Source organism: Tauraco erythrolophus, chromosome 2, assembly GCF_009769465.1.
Source record: "Tauraco erythrolophus isolate bTauEry1 chromosome 2, bTauEry1.pri, whole genome shotgun sequence".
NCBI classification, from domain to species: domain Eukaryota; kingdom Metazoa; phylum Chordata; class Aves; order Musophagiformes; family Musophagidae; genus Tauraco; species Tauraco erythrolophus.
In genome coordinates this window covers 87,802,325-87,827,145 of record NC_141466.1, presented here as the reverse complement: position 1 = coordinate 87,827,145, position 24,821 = coordinate 87,802,325, and the positions used below count along the sequence as shown (strand labels likewise).

Here is a 24,821-nt window from a genome sequence, read left to right as displayed (position 1 = left end):
CCGCGCCGCGCCGCCCCGCGGCATTGTGGGGGCTGTAGGCAGCCGCCGCCGCCGCCCGCGCCGCCGTTTCCCGCCGGGGCCGGGGCGGGACTGCAGCTCCCGGCGGCCGCGGGGCAGCGCAGCCCGGCCCGGCGGAGCGGCGGCGGCGGCCCCGGCACGGGGAGGAGCCGCTAGCGGCCGAGTCGGCCCGTCGCCCCGGCGCCGCTGGGAGAGGCCGGCTGCGGCGGCGGCCAATGCGAAACTGGCTGGTGCTGCTGTGCCCCTGTGCGGTCGGGGTCGCGCTGCACCTCTGGCTGCTGCTCAGCTGCCCCGGCGGCCCCGGGAGGCACCCGGCAGGTAGGGTCAAGGGCGAGCGGCGGGGGGCTGCCCGGGGCACCGGCATCGCGGGCGGCCGGGCGGGGCTCCCCGACTGCCGGGAGCCTGGCGAGGAGAGGGCTGGCGGGGCAGGGCGCTGGTGGTGCCGGGGGAAGGGGGACGCCGCGGGGCGGCCGGGGCAGTCCACGGGGCCGGGAAGCGAGGAGCCGCTCGGCGGCGGACCCGGGGAGCGGCCCGCGGGGCAGGGAGGGAGGGAGGGAGGGAGAGTCGGGGGGGGGGCTGTGGCCGTCCCCGCGCTGCGCAACGCCGCGGCGGTGCCGGCGGCTCCGGCGTTTCTGTGGCTGTGGGCAGCGCTTCTGCCGGCGGGTCTGCCTGCCGGCTGCCGGGCGAGGATGGAGACCGGGAGAAGCGCCCGGAGTGCCTGCGTGGGTTCGTCGGCAGGTAACGGCTCGTTACACCGAGCTGTGGAGGGCAGCGCTGGCTCCGCGACTTAAACTGGATGTACCGGCTGCGGTACGTGGTCCTTTGAGGGTGCCTTACAACTTGCCGTGGGGCAGCGGCCCCCTCTGAACACCTCCTGCACCACGGGTGCCCTTCCGCTCCCACTGAGGTGCGTGGGGAAGAAATTCCCGCCGATTTCACCTGTGTTGCGTCATTCCCATCTATAGAATAAGAATATGATTGTAAGAATAATTGATTATAAGAATAGCTCTTTGCACTGTGCTGTGTTTGCCTTAGCAGTCTTTAAAACCCTTGTGCTGCAGAAAGCTGTTCGTAGGATCGGGTATGGTCCAACGCATGTGAAATCAGACCCCTAAGGGCTTACCTTGTGCTCCTCATAAAATTGAGTTGTAGTCTTCAGGCTGCAAATCTGGATGCCTGGTAGAAACAGGCATCTGTTGGAACAGAAACTTTTGTCAGGTACCCATAGGTGCTGTTTGAGAACATTAAGAAATACTCTACAGGACATCTGAAAAAAATGATAAGGAAACAATGGTGAATTTTTACCGGAGATCTGCTTAGAACTCTGTTTAGTGACCTGATAGCCTGTTCACTACTGAGGCCACGCTTTGCGACCGGTGCCTGTTCCCTGTGCAGAGTGTACACAACTGTGAGGAAATGAGGACCTGCTGATTTCTGGTGGTAATTAATAACGCAGGTGTGAAAGGCACAAGGTCAGTCATTTGTGTAGTCCGAAGGCGGTGGAGTTGCACGGGTGTCTCTGTGCCTGTATTCTGGCCAATGGCATATCAAATGAGCGGTGGTCACGCTTGAATTATAAAAGAACGACAGTTCTAGTTGTTAGCCTGAAGCGTTTGAATTGTCTGGTTGGTTTTGTTCCTCGTCTTTCACAGTGCTGCTTTTGTAACTCCAGTCCATTAATTTAGAGTTGGAAGTGGCAGTGTGAAATCCCATGATGAGCTTTCCTGCAGAAATGTGTTTTCCACTAACAAACACTTCTAAAGAAAATCCAGAAGTTTCTCAGTTGGGGAAGGGAGTGAAGCAGCTTTGGTCTTTAGGCGTTCACTGTTTCAAACAGCTATTGGAGTTTGTGTTTGTTATTGTGAAACTATGTTGCATTGGATAATGTTAGGATAGCTGGGATTAAAAAAAAAAAACAAACCTGCTTTTTTAATACTGAAAGAGTAAGTGTACATTTTGTTTGTGCAAGGGTTACTTAGTTGTAACTATTGAATAACGTATTCACATCGAGGAGAGAAAAACTGATGCCTCTCATAAAAAGAGGACTTCCATCATCTGTAGGAAAATGCTCAATACTGTACGTGCTCTCTTTCTAGGCCTGATCCTTGTATGATCATTTAAGGAAGAGTCTGCCTCTTAGCCTTCAAAGTGCTGTGAAATGTACAAGCCGTAGGTATGGCTGTCTTGGCAGAGGAAAGAAGGATGAGCTAAGGGACTTCTTTTATCTCTGTTGTCTTCTATGTTATATTTTTTTTTGTTGTTATTCAGAGTATTTTAGGAACATTAATGAATTCGTGTACAAGAGTAAAAAATGTTCCTATTTATTAAAAGGCTTCTTGAATCTGAAACTGTTTAGGAGGATCTGGTGCTGCCTGATAAAGCCAGTCTTGTTTCATTTGATTATTGAGTAATTATTTTTTTTTTCTTATTTACTGCTTCAGCTGCTCTTTATTACCTATTACCTGGAATCACTGGTGGTATGAATAAAAATTAAATCTGATCATGGGATAGTGTTTTACAGTAGCTGTGACATAAAAATGCATTATTTGTACGTTCTTTGATATTTCTGTGTAGTGTCCGTGTGCCTCAACAGTTGTGTAGTGCCTCAACAGTTGCAAAATTAGCTGCTGATGGAGGTCAAAGGCAGAGCGAACAGCAATTCTGTTTTTTTGAGGAGTTTAATTCACCTTTCAATAGTCATTGAGCACACGCACACAAATGGAAATTCGTTAAAAAGTGATAACCTGTTTTAGTTATTTACCTTGACATCATTGACTCACTAACACACGACTGGAATGGATATCTCTGGCCATCAGTTCTGCTTAGTTTTTCTAATAAGCAGCTCTTGATCTCTGTCTTAAAATAGCAGCCGGACAACCTACATGTGTTTAATGGATGGTTGAAGTGGCTTTTTGTTCGCATGGATTCCGATCAGTCTTAGGAAGAGGCTGTTCCAGAACCTTGTTGCCCTGATTAGAAATGTTTTCTCATTTCTGGCCTACACTTACTTGCAACTGGTTTATGCTCTTCTGTTCTTAAGCCTTTCGGTTAAAAGGGCCTTTCTCCTCCTTCAAGTACATCTCCATCATGTAACCATAGAGATCAAAGGTATCTGTTTTAAAGCTTTGTTTTCTTAAGATGAGCAAATCAGGTACTTCTAACTTCTACTGACAAAATAGGCTTTCTGTTTCTGCAAAGAAGTTCATTTTTGTTGTCTATAGGTCAGATGATTTTAAATGTAAGCAGTGTTTCAGTCTTCATTGCTTCTCTTCCTCTATTGGAAGTATCTGCTTTAATAAAACCTTCTTCTTAAGTACTCCATATGAAATGCCTGTAGTCTGCCTGCATGCTTTGGCCCTTAGTTGTGTCTCTCCCTGTGTAGTACTCTGACTTTCTCTGTGTTCATGATCACATTCACCTTGGTGTCACAGAAGATAAGAGTACACTTCTTGTAGGCAGTACTCAATAACTGGGGAAAAAAAAAAAATAGGATCAGTTTCGAGACCAAAGGCACTGGCCTTTGTTTCAGTGTGTCCTGACTTTGGTAGCTCCTTGCATTCTTTTTGTTCATCGGTTAATGGGACTGTAATTCACATTTCTGAGCAAGGCTTGTGCAAGAATGTGCTTTTAGGTTTAATTGAAGTTCTCGTCTAACTGGTTACGAACAAGTGCTCTCCAAAGGAAGTTCGTGGGTAGGAAGCTTTAGTGGATTTCTGTAAAAATCTTAGCTAAATGCTAATTATAAAATGACCTCAGAAACTTGAGAAAGAACAGACAGACCTGCATTTAGCACTCCAGGTGGATTCATTGCTAATTGTGTGTTTTAATTGACGGCACAAGTCTTATTGAGTAGGAAATTACTCACTGTAGGGCTTCAGTTACAGTGCCTAATGAGAAAGTCCCACACATTCAATGTAATGTGCTGCTACTTTGCTGATGCTGATGCCCTTTAAGACATTATTCCTGTTACATCTCTAGGGGCGTGTGGCAGCTAAGAATCGGCCCTTTTGGTTTTGTTAGAGTCGATCTTTTTTACTAGTGAATAATTATGCAACAGATTAAAACCCACCATTTTCTAGAAACTGCTTGTGTGCCATCTGTTGTCCTGTGGTTCAGCATGTACTTCTTCAGGCGTTGGCCTAATGGAACTGTATACAGACTGATGTTTAGTGATCTGCCTTGCAGAATTAGGGCTGTCCCTCTCATGACCTAGCCTGCAGGCATGAGAAGAGAGAGAAGGAGGGAGAGGTTAACCTGCTTTTGGCTTTTCAATACTGAAATAACAAAATATAGAAACAACCTCTGAGGTTTTGAGTGATGCTGTGCTCTGTAAGGAGGATTTCTGCCAAAATGTGATACTTTCTTAAGAAAAGATGTTCTCTGAAATCTGTTAAGCCTTTCTGTCAGGGAGTAGTATGCTTGGTCACAAAGTTATTTCATCTGTTGTAGGCATGTAAAGACTAATGGGCTGTTGGCTTTGGAAATTTAAACCTTCCAATTTAAACCTTCCATCAACAGGCCAGGTTTGGCATTGGCAGTAGCTGTGCAGTTCTGCGTAAAATGCCAGTTGTTCTCCAGCCTTCATCTCTGAGATCTTGCTATAACATTCTTTTCCAAGGATGGGCCATCCCCAACAAAAACAATCCCCTCACCTTTGATGGGCTGGAAATAATTGACAAAGAATCCACAATAAAGCTGGCAGCATTTTCCAACTGAATTGGGATTTTTTTAGCTTTTGCTGTTATTCTGTAGACTGATGTCTGAGACATTGCAAACTACTAATGAGCAGCACTGGAGTTGAATTTTTGTGTTTTGGCATTGGAGTAGGGGGCCAAGAGTACCAGTTCTGCCAGAGTTGGAGACCAAGGCTTGTGGCTGAAGGAAGCTCTTCACCAGTTGTCTTCTAAATTGCCCACTGAGTAGAACAGTCAGAAGGGAGCACGTAGCTTTCTCTGGGAGCAGGTTTTTGTCCCATGGCATCAGGGAATGGTAACTACTTTTCAAAGGAAAAAGGTGCTGCGCTTCCCAACCCCCTGCCTGTCTTTCCCCACCCCTCCACCCCCCAAAAAAAAGAGGGCATCAGTTTCAATGTTGCAAAAAGGATTTGCTTTATTCCTTTTGTGTCTATGCTTCTGATGCTTTGGCCGTTGTTCCCAGACTTGTCTACAAGTGTGCAAGTGCTGTACCATTAATGGTGTTTAGAGCACCATCATCCCACCAGTATTACTATTGTCACTTTGCAATTTAAAAGGACCCTGCTGCCTTATTTCTTTAAGGGAATGCTATTGATTAAAAAAAAAAAAAAACCACACCGCAAACAACCACAACTCTGCCTACGGAGGTTTTTCTCTTTGAATCTGTAGAGCTTGCTTAAAAGCTTGTCTAAAGGCTTGTCTGTCCCAAGGAATTCTGTGTTCCCGCAGAAATCAGCGGTGCACATCTTGGTGATTTTTAGCTCTAATATAAAGTAGGTACTGCAAAGGGGGGTCATGTAGCTCTGCTTGCAGAGAAACCTGTAATGCAGATAAGCTATAGCAGATTACGTTAAGTGAAGAAGATCAGAGAGGGAAAGAGGTGCCTTTGCTCTTTGGTTTGTTCTTTTTCTGCATGTGTCAGCATTCTGTGAATACAAACCTTCTTTATATTCAGTTAATTCCTTCCTTCGTGTTTGTTTGGATCTTTCACAAAGCAGCGCAGAAGAAAAAGGCATTAAAAAACAGGAATGTGGTCGCAAAGTTGTAAGAATAGGCAGCCATAACCTGGAATGTATGGGAGGTTTTTTTGGAGGGTGTTGTTCCTTTTTAGTCTTATCTTATGAAGTAGATTAGTTGAGAATATTCTAAATAACTTCTGTCTTGCCTACTTAGTTCAGTTCTTTTCTGCAGCCACATGGGTAGCAGAAGATACAAAGCCCAGCCTTATTCTTGGAGCTCACTTATTCTAGCAGTCTCCAGTGGAGGTTCTCTAGTGCATGATAGTGCAGGTAAGCCTACACCACTGTGTTTCTCAGTGCAGGCACTAACAACAAGTCTTTTCTCTGTCCAGTCCAGTTCCGTGAAACACGGGGACTTAATCACTTTGGGGACTGCACACTATGTCAAACTTTACTGAAAATGACTGGCAAATTGAGTAGTTGGTAGGGGACTCATCAGTAGAGATACGTGTAGCAAGATCATATCTACCTTGTTTGTTGACAAAATCAAGCTAAATGATCTTTCAGTCTTCTCATCTCCTTATAATAACAGTAAATATAATTAACAGCTTAACTTGACATTTTACTTGAGAATCAGTCTCACAGGAAGAAGAGATGCATGTTAATCTTTGTAGTTTGGGGTTCTGGAAAACTTCAAGAGCTGTTGACTGCTGCTGAGATGGTTAAAATCTGACTAGGGCTAGCAGACTGACTGTCAGCAGTGACCTCTTTCCATGGCCAACTCAGCAGGAGGCACACTTTGGCATCTCTAGCCTTGTCTTCCAAGGGCACCACAGCTTCCTGCTCTATATATGCACTTGTTTACCTTTTCCTGAGTCTCTCCCTAACTTTGATCTGTTGGTGGTTCTCAGTCAAGCTTGACAGACAGGTGGAGGTCTCAAAGAACAGCGTTTTTATCACGTTTCATGAAAATTGGTGACTGAGAATCCTGTGAAAGCTTACTGCAGCTCATACTGACATGAAAAACTGTACTAATAGAAATACATGTATGGTCAGACATCAGAGAATTGTATGGGAGTCTGTCCGTACAAATATCACAGCCCAGGAAAGCTTCAGTAGGAGCTTCTTATTAACCGTGTGACACAAGACTCTGGCAGACCGGACTTCAGTAGTCTTGGAGCTGACAGAAGTACTCCTTACAGTTGCTGTACAGAATTAAGTGGATTTCAGCAGCTGAGAGCGAGCTGCTTCCTTTCATGTTTTTGTAGCTTTTGCTGTGGGTTAACAGCCTTGAGCAAAACAGCGAAGTGAAAGCAATTTTGTTCCTGATGCTAAAAGAGTGTAGGGTAGGCATTGCGCATTTGGCTACTTATATTCCACTGAGAAGTCTTGTGCTGCATGATGCAGCCAAGGTGCAGCTTTAAGACAGTAAGAATTCAAAAGCAAGACAACTAGTGATAGTGTGACCTTTCAATTGGAAAGGCTTTCTCTCCTGCATACCTTCGGTTAGCAACATTTTTAGGGTTTATCGTGGAATGTGATATGTAGCTTTTTTCTTTTTCTTACCTCTCTCCCTCTTCACAAACCACAATATTTACAGGGTTTTATTTTGTCTTTGTAATTGAAAAATTTAAAGGCTTAATTATCTTGCAGAACCAGTTTAAGGTAAGAGCGATATAGTATGTATTTTTTAAGCCTATTACCAGTGCTTAAAATTTTGGCCTAAGAATGCACAAAAATAGAATATAAAATAAATGAGTTTGGTCCCCAGTGGCAAGTATTGATTGCTTGTATAAATTGTTATTGTTGACTTGGAGGTCAGCAATGTTTTCTCTTAAATTATGTTGCATCAGAGTATATATATCCACATATCTGAATTATCCTTATAAATGAATAATAGCCTTAGTCTTTTTTTTTCCCCTGTGCCTCTCACTTTATCTCCCATTTTTTTTAGTAGTGCTAGTTCAGAGAGGGACATATAAATCTCTTTTCCTGAAAGTTTAGCAAGTGTTATTCCTGCTTTTCCATAGGAAGTAGAAACATTTGCTAACAAACAAAGAGCTTATGCATTACATTTTTGCGAAGGTAAGCTGTCTTTTTTTTTTTTTCCATTTTCAGTGGTTTTAAAAGTAAAATGACATAACCCTTGAGACAAAGAAGACAATGTTCTGAAGACAGACCACTGTAATGCTACCTTACTAAGCCTGAAGATGGCCTAAAACAAGAAAGAGCTGTCTGTTCTGAAAGCAGTAGTGTATTAATTCTGAAGCATCTGTTACATTAATGTTATTCCCACGTGAATGGCTCATAAGGAAGAGCTTCATTCATTTTAAAATATAAACTAATTAAAAGTATGTATATTTGATTTGAATAGCTTATTTTTAGTTTGTTTTTTTTTTAAATTGATTTAAGCCATCTTATGCTATTCTGAGTCAAGTGACTCCGTAGACTTCTGCTCTTAGTTTTATTTTTCTTTAATTTTGATTTCATGAAATGGTTCTGCTTCTAATTAAAAGTGATATCTTATAAATCAAATCTGTGTAAACAATACCTCGTGTGCAGTCTACAAACATGTTGGTCCTCCTATGAGATTTATATTGGAAGGCTTGCAGCAGAAGCTGTTTTAAAGAATAATCAAAGGATGGAAGAAGAACAAGGAAAGGATATGTGAGAAGGAATTATGAGACTACAGAGGAATTTTCTATTATGCTATAGTCTTATAAACATGTGGCTGTCTCATGTACCTCTGCTGTCATGGAGACCTGGCAGATCTTGACTAAGTAATGACCTCTGAAGACATACAGAGCCTCTGGATAGCTGGTATTTACCAGCATGAAAGAAAACTAAAATTGTATTCGGATTGGGCAATGTGTTTGATTTACAAGTTTCTTCAGATGTTATATAGCGCAGTAGGTTTGTTGCTCTGTCAGCAAACAAATTATACTCCTGAACCTTGCCACCAATTCATGTATGGCTGTTGTAAGAGATGTAGAAGTTGACTTCAGTGAAAAACCAAGGAATGGAACTAGTGGCTTCCTGCTCAGGTTTTTAAGTCATTCTGAGCATAAGTTGATGTAAACTTCTCTATTAAGAGGATGTTCATTGATTAAGTTATTGATAAGCTTGTAGCTGTTGTCAGTACTTTCTAGAAAATCAGTGTTTCCACGCTTAGAACTAAAATATTTAGCGAGAAATAGACTGGGAAATGTTTGCCCATGGAAACATCACTCTGTACTTACCCTAGTCTTGTACTATTCTATGAATCGATTACAGAGCAGTGCTTTATTTGGCTTTGGAACTAGGCAGTCAGGTGCAAGCCATTATCAGTAGCCCTTAAAGCAAAAAAAAAAAAAAAGTACTGAAATCTCTTGGTGGTAATTCAGCTCAGAATAAGGCCAAGGCCTCTCCACTGCATGCTGCACACTGAAGGTGGAATATAAGGCTAGATGAATGTCTGTTGGGATTTGGCACAGCAGTTCTTGTGGCAGGTGCTGTGAGGTCCTAGGTTAGTGAACAGTTGTAACAAGACCCATCTATCTTCTCAGTTTCAGAGTGGAGAAAGGGGATGCTGGAACAGAAGGTAGAATCTGGATTATAATTCAGCTGTTTCTAGTGGGAGTACACAATACAGACTTGGTAATATTTTTCGTCTCTTTAAAATTAGATTTAAAAAAAATCTTGTCTGTGCTGTAGGCAGTAGTTTAGAGGGCCTTCACATTTACATTTGTTTTCTTTATTTGTAGCCTATTGGGAAAAAAAATAGTGAGATGAGAGGAAAGCAATTCTTTGCTAAAGCTAAATATAAAACTCTCTTAACTCTTGAATGTCTGATAAATTAAGCTAAACAAATTCACTTTAGCTACTTGCCTGACTTTGCAGGCTTTACGTCAGAGCTCCTTGGGTCTCTGTCTCATCATAATCTTGCTTGAAATCAATTCCAGCTTTCGTGATCTCTAAATTAAGACAGCACAAGCTAAATCATGGATTATTAGGTATTGATGGTGACATCCAGCTATGAATAAAGCCAGAGCATTCCCCTGTGTAGGGATGTAATACCCTGTGTGAAGGCAGAATGGTGTTCAACTTCAAAAGGTTAGAAATGACAGGCCTTGACATACTAGACTGAAATGCTGAGGCAGGAAGGTGGTCCAGCAGTTTTAAAAGGAAGGGACGAAATGAGCATATTTCTGAATCTGACAGGCCTTAATTTTTTTTTTTTTTTCCCTAGGTAGAATAATGGTGAATTCTAACAGTGCAGGCCTGGTACCTGTGATGACAACCTCCAGGCTTTAAGATAAGTCATGCTGGAGGAGGTATCCATGAGCAAGCAGAAGGCCCAGACTGTCTCAAGAGTTTTGCAGAGGGAACAGTAGGACCTTGTGTCTTGCCCACAGGGTTTCTGATGGCTGATAGGCAAGAGAAACCCAGCAAGAGCATGTTCTCAGGGGAGCAGTTTGCTCATAAGACAGGCAGGCAAATATTTAAAGAATGGAAGATGCTGTCAATCAAAACCAAGGCTTATGTTCTTGCCTGCTTTGTGAGTCACGGTTGCTTAGTTTTGTTTACCTGCAGTGACTTGCATAGTTCATGACAGTGAAGTTTTCCTAGATTACTAGTGAAAGTTTTGGCATGTTGAAAATGTTTCCCTGATTCTGAACCAGGAATGCAATAGTAATTCTGCTTCTTGTTTTTAGTCTTTCAGGTTCCCAGTACTCTTGCTTTTGAGATGTGTTTTAATTATTGCTTGCAACTCAGACTTGTTGTAATACACGCATATAATAAATCTATGTCACTTTATATTTCTAGGTCCACTGGCCTTCTTTCCTCAGTGGAAGCTGAAACATTATGATGTTATTGTAGGTGTTTTGTCAGCTCGACACAATCATGAACTGCGCAGTGTTATAAGGAACACTTGGTTCAAGCACCTGAAACAACATCCTGCACTGAGCCAACGGTAATCTCAAGTGTTTTGTAATCTGGGGCTTTTGGGGAGGGGAGACTATAATGCTTAAATATCTTGATTTAATCTTTTTCTTTAAAAAAAAAAAATTCCTTTTTTTGCTTTATTTGTGAGCATCTTGTACTCTTGTAATTTTTTAAATCTGCTTAGTGATATATAATAATACTTCTTGTTCTGGGCTGTAACTATTTTTTATACAAGGAATAAAATGTAATTGTTTTACTGTTCACTGCTGTTTGTTTTTGCAATTAGTTGCTACTGTTCATTAGTGATGTATAAGGCTTTCCCTTTTTGGTGTTGCAATGTATACTTTGTACAGTATGCAACTTGAAACGCTTAGTAATCTAGGATTCTTGAACGCAGGCAGAATCGTGTTTGATGAGAGGACCGCAAAAACTCTTGCAACAACCTCAACTCTAAAGTTCAGGTTTATTTCCCACTGAATCGGGTGCACCAAACTGCTGCACCGTTTGCAGCAGGTTGCTTGCATAGACCTGACAGTCTACAGACACAGCTCTGTTCTTGCTGAGAAAGTTCTGCTGCAGTTCCTTGCTGGCAACATTGTCATCTTGATAGCCCTCACGTCTTGGTTACTGCCTTGCACTAGAAGCTATCTACCTTTCACAAATTTGGTGTCAGTATGCAGTTTCGAGTGAAGCATAGCTGCTTTGGTCATCTAAAAATGTGACTTTTCATAACTTATATGATGAGTTCCAGGAGGATATTTAGCTGCTAGGTGAAAGGCTAGGATAAAGTGGATCCTCTTGCTCTTGCTTATCATCTCCTGACTGTGTCACAACCATGATTGAGGCTGGAAAGAGCAACCTGTTGTTTTGCTACAACCCAAAATTGAGACAGTTCATTGTAACACATAGTCTCTGGAGTTGTTCCTCCTTTGATGCTATGTATATTTTTTCTTCTTATTATTTTTTTTCATTGCCTTTTGAATGCAGAATATTTAAACAATCTTGAATTAAGTAACAAAGCCAGACAGGGAAAAGCAGGTCTTCAGGGTCCCTCAGTGTTACCGTAGGTCTTTTTCTATTTAGTGTGCTGACTGTCTCGTATCCCATTCCAAGTTGCCAGTCTTCCTGCATCCTCATTATGAAATTTAAAATGCTAAATGTGGGTTTGGAACTGAGCCCCTATGAGGGGATTCATATGGTTGCTCTACAGACAGACTCTCACTGCCGATTTTTAAGGGGTTCAAAATCTTAATCCTGTGAAAGACAAGCCATTGTTATGAAATAAGTTTATTGAAGATGGAGGGAGGAGGGAAGAGAACTGGTGTTAATAAAACCAAATTATTTTAGTGTCCTTGTGAAGTTTATAATAGGTGCGCATGGTTGTGCTGTGCCAGTGGAGGACAGAGAAGACCCCTACTCCTGCAAACTACTGAACATCAGTAACCCAGGTATAGAAATTGACTTTTAAAAATTCTATGACCTGAACTAGAACTAATCATCTTTTCTGAGAGTAGTTCAGGGTGCTTAACTGAGACAGCCAGTCTTGAAAATAAATGCTGCCTAGAACTTGCTGTCTTAACAGTTCCATGATCCTCCTGCAAGTACCATGTGCAGGCGTGAAAGGGAGAGATCTTTGGGAGTGTGAAGGGAGACCATTGACTTCTAATGGATTTGTGTTTTCCTTGCACCAGGGGACAGTCTCTCCCATATAACCTATATTTTTACTCGATCCCTGTGTAAAATGAAGTTGGAGAGAGCCAGAATGACCTGGTCTAGTGTCATATGTGAAGAAAATAGCCAAGCGCCAGAGTCTCAAGTGTCAGATGGACTTCTCTGGTGATAAAGTGAATTCTAAGCAAACCTGGCTGATAGGTTTTTCAGATTCTACTCTAGAGAGAGAACAATTAAGAAATGTGCCATGGGTAAAACATGAAATTCTGCTATACAAAAATTCCTAACTGAAATTGTAAATTCTTCCTGTCACCTTTTTTTTTCTATTTAATTTTTTCTCTTTAATTGCAAGTTAACTAAGGATTGATTAAGCCATGATTCATCATAAAATTAACTTCTGTTACTTTCTCTTTGAATGGCAACATCCACTGCTTAACCCATCTCCCAAGAATAAATGGTACCTCAGGGCATAGGGAGGTGATAATGCCAAAAAGCAGGCAGCCAAATTAAATGGAGGTGTATGCCATTTTGATACATGAATAATTATTTTAATATGCTAATATACAGATATTCATGCAGTCAAATAGCATTTTATCTTCACTCTGGATTTTTTGTATTTCTAGTCTTTTCCCTGTGGATAAGTAGTCATTGACTTGCAATTGCTGGTAACCTGCAGATTCCTGCATTGCTCTGAGTTTCTCCTTGCTGCAGTCTGCAGCCAGTTGTATTTTCTTCTCCTCCAGTATTTGATTATCTTTGTGTGCTTGCGAGACGTGCTAATTAATCGCAATACTTTGCGTGTATCCAATGCACTGTATGTGTATCTAGTTCAAGAACTATGAAGTCTTTTCACGTTACCTCTGTCCTTTTTCATACAGTTTTGAATCAGGAAATTGAAGCATTTAGTCTCCCTGAGGACATACCTTCTGTGCTATCTGAAGACAGAATTGTTAGTGTGAACTTTCGTGTACTTTACCCCATTGTCATTACCAGTCTTGGGGTGTTTTATGAGGCTGATGGGGTCGGATTCCAGAGGAACATCACTGTGAAACTGTACCAGGCAGAACATGAGGTAGAGTATTGTAGTTATCTTTTGAAAGCCAACTAAAGCATGCTGTCTCTTTATTGGGATTAAGTTCTTAGAGAAAGCAACATGCTGTGTTGATGATTTAGAAGAGGAGTACTTAACTGACAAGCATGTGAATTATATTTTTCTTCTGTTGCATTGTAAATTCTTATTTCACGGATATATATATATACACACAGATATCCCGGATAGGGAAAAGATGAAATTCACAAAGTGCTATGACTTAATTTAAAGTCCTTTTGAAAGAGCACTTACATGTATTCCAAGACACAATTTTGATTGCATTTGAGGTTGTAAAGTGTTGATAGGTATTAAGGAATAAAAAATATAGTGTTTAAAACACGTGCAGAAAGACACATTTTGTACTTTCAAGCAGAGAGATGTAATTTTTTTCTTGTCTGTCTTCTGACAAGACATTTTGAGATTTCTAGAAACTGATATTATTTACTGGTAATAATGAAACTTCATTGATAATTCCCCCCACTCCCAAGATGTTATGGATTTGATAGAACAACATAGTGCTAACTTGGAGGAAAAAAATCATTGAGCATGATTGTTGCACTTGATATATTGCATTTATCTCTACTAATAACTTGTTAGGCCAATTTCAAGACTTCTGGCTATGCTACAGTGGAAAAAAAAATTAAATTTAAGCTAATTAAAATTAAGTACAGAAAATATACTGACATATGGCTTTTACGATGAACTAGCAAAAAAAAAGTATACTGTAATCAGATTTATGTTTGCTAAATGGTAGAATTCTAAACATTGAGAGCCTAATAACTTGATCTGCACTAGCTTTTTACTTACAGGGAAGGAGAAAAATTAGTATGATAGGAGTGCTTGGAGACTGTTTTCAGAAGATTGGGAATCTGTCAATGCAGCATCTTTATGTCCTTTATTATTCCCTAAGAGCCATTTGGTGGCCTGTGTAATATAGCAGCAATTAAGTTTTAGGGGTCAGCATCCTCTGCTGCAATTATCAGTGGTCAGCTATTTAAACACAAGTCAGGAAGTCTGTAAAGTGAGAGATGAGTCAGGCTCTTCCCCAGATGATGTGCTCTGTTGGTTGGATTCTAGTTGAACTTGCACTCTTGTTCCATTGCTGCTTGCTTCCGTCATATCAATCCAACACTTGAATTCTGAGGAGTCTGAGACTGTTGTGAGAATAAAACTTTCACTAAGTTTTATACGATCAATAAACTTCTTTCCATTGTAACTAACAGAGATGATCAAGATTTGCATAATCTCACACCACTTTTAACATGTGTGTTTCCTGTGGTTTTGTTTTGTTTTTTGTTTTTTTTTTTTTAAATTTTCTGTCGTTCACAGGAAGCTCTCTTCAGTGCTCGCTTTAGTCCACCAAGCTGTGGAGTGCAAGTGAACAGATTGTGGTACAAGCCAGTAGAGCAGTTCATTTTGCCAGAGGTATGTGCTGTATCAGAACTGCCTGCAGTTCTTTTAAGTCAGCTGGAGAGACTGACTGATAAAACTGGCCTTTGCTTGAGGGAGTAAAGAGCAAGTGAAAACCTCCAGAATGTTAGTTGAGGGAATATGCTGTGAAATCCAGAATTTCTTTTTCACCATCTCATTATCATCAGTAGTTATAAAGCAAAAGCCTGAAAAACATAAATGGATTAAAAAATGACATTGACAAATAGTAGCAATTTCAGAAACCTTTTCAGTTTGAGTGAAAATTGTACCTGCTTCAGTCCTGTGAGAGAGTTTGTCAGAGAATGGGACACTTCTTTCTCCCTCCTGCTTTTTCAGACATTAGTACACAAGATAAAGAGGGGAGGATGGCATGAATCTCTAGGAAACAGCTGGAAAAGAGATTTTTGCTTCTGATGTCTTGGACATAACAGCAAGATATCGTGTGTTACATTTGCAATGACAGTATTAGTTGAATAGATGTTATCAAGAAGCTCTTACTGAGGGCTACTGGCATTTTGGTTATTCCTCTTCTAGCAGCACTAGTGAGGAGTTACTCATTCATCGAACCATGCAAGGAAACAAGAATTAGAACTTCAAGATCATCTTTAGTAGGCTCGATCTGTAATATACTAGATGGAGTATGTGGCGCACAGAAGACTGACATTTGGGTTTTTAAAATGTGTCAACATCCTACAGCAAAAGAAGTTTTTTGGGGTTTTTTTTTGGTTTTTTTTTTTTTTTTTAGAATGAGTGCCTCAGAGATCTCAGAGAAGACTGCTCTTTGGACAGTAATGAGTGTTAGCGTTCTTGTTTGTCCTGAGATACCATTTCCTAAGCTGACACGGCAGGGTCTAAAGTTTTGTTTTGTTTTGTTCTTTTGGTTTTTGTTGTTTTTTTTTTAAATCCTCTGAAATTGGGGGTGCAGTCCAAGAGTAGCATTTTAGTATCGGGATGCAGAACCTACTTCTGGCTGCTTAGGAAGGAAAGTGATTAAACACAGCAGGAACAGAATATAGGTAGGAAATAACCTGATATTGCTACAGTGAAGGTTTTTTGTATATGAGTTGACTCAGAATGAGAATTCTAGTTCAGCAGACCCTCCCAGGTACAAGGAGTTGTTCCTGATGAACCAGTGGTCTTTCACTAGATATGCCAGCTGCAGTTTTTGGCCGTTTCCCTCCATTTAAATATTCTCCTATATGACTGGACCTTTACTGCTATTTCTGTAAGTTGTCTTTGAGTCTGGGTTGTTTTGTTATGCAAGAAATTAAGTGTTTTATGAAAGAATGGAGCAAGAGAAGCCTGAAGGGGAAGGAGAGGACATTTGGGGCCAGTTTAGTTCCTGATTTATTCCCTTGGCTCTATAAGAATGAATGTGTTTGGAAACCTGCACTTTTTAAGGGGAATCTGCAGCTTATTAATTGGTTTATCATCTTGAACAGTTTTTACTGAATACTATGCAAGTTTGTTATGCTGGGAGAAGACCTTCTGGATGAGCAGACCTTGCAGTGTTTTGTGCCTCTGTTTTAACAAGCTAATTTAATATCAAAACGATTCAGGGTTTTTTACTTTTTTAAAAAAGAGTATTGATTAGCTGGTAATTTGATAGTAAAACATGCAGGCCTTTTCCCTGTAAGACTCTGTTCTGAGGTACTAAAATTCTAGGCAGTTGTAATTTTGCTATAAACGATTGCGTTTTTCCTGAGAAGCAGATGGAACATATTTCATTTAGAAAGGGGATATTAGTATTCATATATTTCTTTGTGTGGGCTTCCATAATCTGATACGTGTCATGTGCTGAATGATTACAGGATAACATGATGTTTCTAATGTAGATTAATAGGGCTTGTGCACAGCGTGCAGTCTCCTGTGATAGTTAGGATGCTGAACCATGCAAGATGATTCAGAGGAGATAGGACACCCACGTGCTCCTATCTACTTGTTTGAGAGCAGTAAATTTAGTGAACTGTCTAATTGTCACAAGATGGTTTCTGAGACAATATCTATTCTCTGCCTTTCCACCTTCAAGAAGTAATGGATTGTACAGACTGCTGAAGAGCGTCATTCATCTTCCAGCTGAAGTGCTGCTCTTTCTGCTCATTTTGGGGAAAGAAAGGGAAATGCAGCATCAGAATGAGCATCTGGCAGGCCAGATTGTCAAAGCCAGAATCCATCATTCAGCTTTGGAGTGACTGAAAGCACAGAAGAGCAGAACCACTAGCAGATAACCAAAACTCACACAGGGGCTCTTACAGCCAAGTCTTAGCAATGCACTTATTTTGTCAAAAAGCCACAGGCCTCTTGCGTGAAAATGGGACTCTGTACTGTGCGTACTCTGTGTGACTAATGGGGAGTAGTTGGAGGAACAAAAACCACAGCACTGTTTAACATTAGGAAAGGAGCTTGGCAGGGCTGCATTATGTTAGTACACCTGTTCGGTATTCACTGTAAATGCCACTGCGCTCTGGCAGCAACAAGGCTGGAATTTAAATGGGGAAAGCCAGATGATGCAGTCTCAGGTGTGCCACTAATGTTTTGCTTTTAGCATTTTCAGGCCTCGGCTTTCATTAAGTGGCTTAGAATAAGAATAGCTGAAGGCTAAAGTCATTAGAAAATTTGCTTACAAGTCTCTCAATCTGGAAACTAATGATAGTTTTCAGCTTTAGGACACCTTGCACTGAGGTTCACTGGTAATAAATGATTAAGACTCCTGATACGTTTGAAGTCAGTATCAGTAATTGTCAGTGGTGAGAATTTTAATGTTTCTTGTGGCTGAGAAGTGAAAGGATTCTCAGGCTCACTAAACAACTTACCAAAGGTTGTGTCTGTAAACAGGGCACAGAAGTGGGAATAGAGCCCAGTCTCTACAGCAAAAAACATTGGAATGGGAGATGACAGCTACTGCAAATAGAGAAATTGAGCATGTGGGTTTTACTGTACAGGGTGTTCAGCAGTCCTGCCACTAAAAAAAGTCTTAGTAGTGGTCCATTTGTTTTGATAACTGACAGGTAATTAAACAAATAAGTGGAAGGTATTGAGCATGCAACTCAGGCTTGAATAAACACTGACTAGCTCCATTATTAGATTATAAAGCTGGCATTATAAATAACAGATGGGAGACTTCTGAAATATGCAGCTGTCATTAAGTAATGAGACTGCTGCAGATGTTAAGACCTACTTCTAGAGGAAAGCAAATAATTGAGCTGAACTCTAAGCTAGACTTAATGATGTGTCAGTAACTGAAGCGTTTCTGGAGTACAAGGAACCTAAAATGGGGAAGAGCTGAGAGTTTAGTACAAGTAAGCAGACTTTTACAGCAAAAGAGATGCATCTACAAATAGTTGAAACAAGTTGTTTCTCTGTTCCAAGGTCCACACTAGCTACTAGTGCTTTTCCTGTGAAATTGGGAGAAACAAAGCAGAATGTGCTTATCTAGCAGTCAGGAGTATAACTACCCTACAACTACTCTACATTACCTTGTCATAAGGGTGAAATTGCTTAAAAAAAATAATTAAAAATATAATACTACCTGTACTCTTACCTGTACAACATACCACTTGTCATTTTGCATGTTCTCAGGAGTCTTCAGGAAAGTCGTACATAAAATGGGTAATAGTTGGACTGTTGGTGGATTTAGTTGAGATGAAATGCTTTTAAATGCAAGAATTTGCATGCACACGCATATGTATATATAAAAAGCCATGGAGTGACGTAACTTAAATCAACAGTTAAACCCTGAAAATTTTAAAGATGTTCACTTGTCTTTCTCCTCCTTTCCCTACCAGCTAAGATGTGAGGTCAGAGTTCTGTGACTCTCCTACAGTAGCTTGTGACAGCTTTGGCCGGATAGAGGTGGCTCTATTTTTTTTTTTGAGTTTTGCTGATGTCAGGATTGAGTCTCTGATCTCTGTTTTTGACAGATAACGAAAAAGCAGCACTTGTTTCCAAATCCGTTTTAACATATTCTCTTTGTAATGCAGAATTTTGTAGTTGATTTTTAAAAATTCACTTCAGGTGACCTTTGAGTGCCATCTTAATGTTAGAAAGCCAAAGCCTTTTACATTAGACTTCTGTTAAAACTTTAATGTTCCCGATATAGAGATTCAGGATTAGTCTTGAAGTATGATTGCGTGTTACTGAGTTTTGCAGATGTATTGCTTTTATGTAACTTGTTTTTATTGAAGTGTAAAACATCTGTTGTGCATTCAAGCTATATGTTGTGTGAAGTTGACTATTTTAAAATAAAAAAAAACCAACAAACTGATTTTCATCCGTTGAAGTCTTTGAATACCTGCATGACAGTGTTTTGCTCTCTTACCAGAGTTTTGAAGGTACTATTGTGTGGGAAAGCCAGGATCTTCAGGGCCTTGTTTCAAGAAACCTTCATAAAGTGATGGTGAATGATGGAGGGGGTGTTTTCAGAGTCATTACAGTGAGTCATGTCACTTGCCTTTTCACCATGTTTCTATTTTTCCTACTAGTCTTGGGTGTTTAGCATTTTGCTTTCCTGTGTTTCTCTGTAAATCATTAATTTGGTTGGGCTTCTCCTGTTGTCTCAGAGGGGAAGTTTGCCTGGGAAAAGGACAAGGGCATGTGAAAAATGATGGTAGTAAGTGGCATTTTCTTTTATTTTGAAGGGAGTAAAGTTCACCCATGGTGTGAAGCAGTATCAATATATCAGAGGTGGCAAAATGTGGGTCAAAAATCCTGTATTAAAATCCCAATCAATGGGACTAAGTCTGTTTTTTGGGTTTTTTTGGCAGTGTATCTCTTTTCCTGCCAAAGCATTTAAACATGCTGTGCTGTTGTAATTTAGCCAGAATAATTTTACATTTTGCTCTCAGTTTTCTAGTTTTCTAAAAGTTTCAGTGGTACTGCTAGTTTTAGGTGAAACTTCAAAAAATGCCACAAAACTTTACAGTTAAAAATCTTAGCCTTTCGTTATGCAGGTACCTAAACAAGAAGAGCTTTAAATTAATTTCATTCTCAGTTACCAGAAAGCTTCACACCTTAAACACACCAGTAATGAGAGATTAACTAATTTATTTCATTCCATTAATCTGTCTCTGGCAGGCAGGGGAAGGATCACTGCCACATGAACTCACGGAAGGTGTGGAGGGAGTAGCAGGTGGTTTTATCTACACTATTCAAGGTAAATCTGCAAAACATAGCACTGCATTTGATGTTACAATAAAACAGGAACTTTAAATTACAATTCTGAGGTAAAATTTGTGCTACCTCTATGAACTTGATCACCTTAAGTTTTCTTTTAGTAGAAACAATTAATTTCTTTCTAGTTTTCTATACCTAATGGCAATGTTCTGATGTGATTTCTTTGTTTGCCCTTCGTCAGCCATTCCAATTGACTTGCATCCTTTTATCTTTTTATTAACAGAAACACCATTTTTATGTAGACTCTCTTCTCTGTCCTTGTTTTTTGTTACCCAAACCTAAGTTAAAAAATGTTGTGCAATGAAACCTTTCCCTGATAATTTTCACATTTTTTTTTCCGGTCCTGCTACTGTTAGTAGTGTCATGATGTTTAATAGTAACTACTGATAGCAACTACCTAACATAGCCTGCTTTATCAGCTGTTTTGTTGCTGTTTTACACCTATTTCAGTAGAATATTTGAAGATTCTATAGGAGCTTCTTCCAATGTCCAAAGTCTCACCCAAGTAGCACTAGAGTTGATGAGTTCTTATTGATCCATCATAGCCAACATAAGCAGTCGCTTTCAGAGTATTGTTCCTGTGTTTTTGTAGCTAGACCTGGCAGATATAATTGGGCAGTCCCCTTGTCTTGTCATCTGTGTAGGACCCTGAACCGAGGTGTCCTAGAGCCCTTCCATCCTGCTCATCAAAAAGTTCTTCAGTACCACGAACTATCTCCTTACCAAGAAGTTCAGTATTCTTGCAATGTTTTTTTACCTTTAACCTGCACTCAGTTATGTGATGTGGTTCAGCAGGGACCATCTATGCTACGTCAAAGGAATGCCAGTTTGATTATATTTAGCATAGGATTTTTTGTTTGTTTTGGGGTTTATTTTTTATGCTAGATATATCTATAAGCTTAGGAGTAATTGATATAACAGTAGCCTTTTTACTCTACTGGTAAATAATAGTAATAGTGAAGTCCCAGACAGCTCTTTATATTAAGAACCTTAAAAAGTTCAATCCTTTTATTACGGAAAAGGAAGAGAATACTTTTTTACTTTAAACTTTCGGTATCAGACCTTATGCAAAAATAGTTTTCTTTCTTGTTCTGCAACTTTTAACATTTCATAGACGTTTTTAAATTAATTGTAGGATTTTCATAACCTTATTGAGTTGAACACTTCTTCAGGTTCATTTTATCAGTATGTTGTATATGATCCAAGAGAAACGTGAAATAGTATGTAGGTATGAATCTTTGTGTAATGATGAGTGCTGTTTCTTTCAGAAGGTGATGCTCTTTTAAAAAGCCTCCATACTCGCCCAGAAAGGTTTACAAGTCACATAAAAAATCTTGAAAAAGAAGATGCTTTATTGAAGGAAGAAAGCAGTACCTATGACGATATTGTTTTTGTAGATGTTATTGACACTTACAGAAATGTTCCAGCCAAACTGCTGAACTTCTACCGATGGTAAGTTGAAAAGAAAGTATTTTCTCTTGGGAATGTTGCTGTTTGTAGTGCAACATGATCCAGCATGTTACATTATCTGACATGTTCCATGAAATACATACGTTATGTGATTTATTTTATTAAGTTGTGTTTCTCTCACACAATTTTAGGGGCATGTAGTGAATAAAATAACAGGATCTGTATTTCTTGAATGCTGACCCTTGGTGCCTCAAATAAGCATAAGCTGGCAAGACAGGCTTCTGCTTTAAAAGTCCAGGTGTGAAAATTATCGTGTCTCCTTGTAATTTCTTTAAATTTCTTCCTGACTGAAAACTAGCAACTTTAGTCTTTTAAAGGATAGCTTTTGGCCAGCTTGTATACTTAGTGTTGCATTTTGCGGCCATTGACTCTTGTCCTGCCACTGGGTGCCACTGAAAAGAGCCTGGGTCCATCTCTTTACGCACTCCCTCCAGGTATTTATATACATTGATGAGCTTCTCCCTGAGACTTCTCTTCTCCAGGCTGAACAGTCCCAGCTCTCTCAGCCTTTCCTCATAGGACACATGCTCCAGTCCCTTAATCATCTTGGTGGCCCTTTGCTGAACTCTCCATCCAGTATGTCCATAATTTTTTTGTATGTCTAAGACTGCATACTGTACTCCAGGTGTGGCCTCACCAGTGCTCAGTAGATAGGAAGGATGGGAAGCTTGTGTACAGGGGAGATGGAAAGTTGAAACGAAGAATTTTCATAGTGTATTACATTAACTGTGGTGAATCTAATAAGTTATTACCTCTAATTTACAATTCTTTCCATTACTCGGTGATCAGAGGGCTGGAGCACCTCTTCTATGAAGACAGGCTGAGAGAGTTGGTGTTGTTCAGCCTGGTTCTCTGTTGCTAGAGATCTTCTAGCAGCCTTCCAGTACTTAAAGGGGGCCTACAAGAAAGCTGGAGAGGGACTTTTTACAAGGCATGTAATGATAGGACATGGGGCAATGGCTTTAAACTGAAAGAGGGGAGATTTTGATTAGCTATAAGGAAGAAGTTCTTCACTCAGAGGGTTGAGGCACTGGAACAGGTTACCCAGAGAAGTTGTGGATGCCCCATCCCTGGAAGTGTTGGAGGCCAGGTTGAATGAGGCTTTGAGCAACCTGATCTAGTGGAACGTGTCCCTACCCATGGCAGAAGGGTTATAACTAGATGATCTTTGAGGTGCCTTCCAACCCAAACCATTCTATGATTCTATGAACTGTTTCAATTCATTGATTTGCTGTGGAGTAAGAAATATAGCTGACAGTTTTAGTTGCTTGCAAGATTATGCACTTACTTAACAAATTTCATGGTTATGAGTGTAACTGAAAAATTAAACCCTGCTTTCAGTTTTAAAAAGGGAGTTTAAATGTTAAGACTTAGATCTTTGTGATCTTTTCTTACAGATTAGCAAATTTTTCAAGATTCAGTAATAAAAGACTTAAGGAGAATGCCTTTCTTGCTAAGAGAAATTACCCTTAAGAACAATGTTTGTTAATCAACCCAGGAATAATCTCTAGAATCTTAAACTGCTTTGGTTATTTTACAAGTGACAGATATTCAACTATTTCAGGCAGTTAGAGATTACTTTTTCATATTTGAAGGGTGCTTTACTGAGGAAGAGTAAGTACCAAGTTGTTTCCACAGATGTTTCTTACAACCTTCTATAGTTGTATTTCCCTTAAACTGACTGTCTCATCCTGAAGAGTAGGCTACTGACGTGTAGCCACTGTTTTTTAACAGCTGTGCTGGCATCATCATCAGAGTTTCATATCCTTCTGAGGTATCTGGTAAATCCACCATCTGTCCTGGAGAACAAAACTTCAAGTTTGTTTTGTTCAGCTCATACACAAATCCATGTTCTAAGATCATCAAAGGATGCAGCTGCATCTCCTCTCTGTAGGACAAGCAGTCAGCCTTGATCAATGGGGAAAACATTTAAAAATCAAGGGTAGGAAAGACATTCCTTCCCTTTTTCCTTACCCTTCTGCTTCCCAAAAAACCCTTATGGAGTGTTCTGTTGCATAACTGTCGTTTGCGGACTGCAGCTCAGCATCTCATCACTTTTCTTTTTGGCCACAGGACAGTTGAATCAACAAGTTTTGATGTGTTACTGAAGACAGATGATGACTGTTACATTGATTTGGAGGCTGTGTTTAACAGGATAACGCAGAAAAAATTGGACAGGCCAAACATTTGGTGGGGAAAGTGAGTTGTTTTTTTTAACTTGTCTTTATGAGATGCCATGGGTTTAGTGAATGATTTACTGCTTTAAGTCTGTTTTCTTGTGGGTTCCCCTTTTCTGCCTATAGAAGCTAGTTATAAAAAGAAGGACTTTTGTATGTGTAGAACTTTGAATCTCAGAATACAGAAATCAATCCTTTACAATAGCTTTCCAGAGGGTACCTTTACAATGAGTTGAACTTGCTGAATATCTTACCTAGTTTTAAAATATGTTGTGTATGTCTTTGTCATGGTACTTAATTAAATAAAAGTATTCCAGCAGTACGCTGAAGTTAAAAGGCAAGTACATACTAGCATTGTAAATGTTACTTTTTTTGAAGCAACTGTGATTTTTTCTGGTGGGCTTGAGGAAATGGGGTAAACAGGAGAAACGAAATTGCTATTATAGTCTGCATTTTATTTTGAATTCTGTGAACAACAGGCATTGCTACCCATTTTGCTGCTGTCTGAAATGGTAGATCTGATTCATGAATTCTTGAGTGAAGTTTGCCAGCCTGTATTACACTTGTGAGTAACTAGGAGGATCAAAATAGCCCATCTATTCCCTTCCATCCATGGAATGCATTGCTACAGTGATATAACATCCAATATAGCAGAGATGCTAGGCTGCTATAACATAGCACAATGGCATGATGTTGCCGTCTGCCTACTGAAGAAAAGCTGGTCTTTGCTGCTGAAGGTGTCTTGCTTCACAAATCTGGTACTGACTGTTGCTTACTTGTAAGGTCATTTAATAAGGTGTGTGCGAGAGTGTATGTGTCAAATTGTGTGCAATAGTTTGTTATCTTGTCCTGATCTCGAAGATCTGAGTGGTGGGCATGTGTTGTCTAGTCTGTACAAATCCCCTTGATTGCCTCCTGCATGTTGAATTTTCTTGGGACTATGCTTACCACGAGGCAAGGCTGATGGTGAAGGTAAGATATGTTCATTCTAAGCAATGTAAAAGATCAAAAACTTGACAACAAATGGAAAGCAACTTGCAAAATGAAAAATAGCACTACGTTTAAGCTGCCTGGGCTGCTGTTTCAGCTGATGTAGGGAAAGGTCTTCCGGAGTATGTTCTCGGCTGTAGAAGCTGAGGCTGTGATATCGAAGAGATTGCCCTCCTTCTCTCTGGTGTCCCTAGCTTTGTGTTGCTGCCTCCCATGGGTCTGC

The 24,821-nt window shown here is 40.2% G+C and overlaps 1 protein-coding gene across 2 annotated transcripts in view; it reads left to right on the top strand.

Moving 5' to 3' along the window:
* The first annotated feature begins 233 nt into the window (after nucleotides 1–233).
* Nucleotides 234–24,821, top strand: part of B3GALNT2 (beta-1,3-N-acetylgalactosaminyltransferase 2) — a 29,115-nt gene continuing 4,527 nt past the window's right edge. For both annotated transcript variants that reach the window (XM_086631581.1, XM_086631582.1), the window contains exons 1-9: nucleotides 234–336; nucleotides 10,478–10,625; nucleotides 11,945–12,045; nucleotides 13,147–13,340; nucleotides 14,688–14,783; nucleotides 19,111–19,221; nucleotides 19,863–19,941; nucleotides 21,230–21,413; nucleotides 23,505–23,630. In XM_086631581.1, the coding sequence (XP_086487707.1) occupies nucleotides 234–336; nucleotides 10,478–10,625; nucleotides 11,945–12,045; nucleotides 13,147–13,340; nucleotides 14,688–14,783; nucleotides 19,111–19,221; nucleotides 19,863–19,941; nucleotides 21,230–21,413; nucleotides 23,505–23,630 (1,142 nt within the window). The remainder of the gene's footprint in view (nucleotides 337–10,477; nucleotides 10,626–11,944; nucleotides 12,046–13,146; nucleotides 13,341–14,687; nucleotides 14,784–19,110; nucleotides 19,222–19,862; nucleotides 19,942–21,229; nucleotides 21,414–23,504; nucleotides 23,631–24,821) is intronic.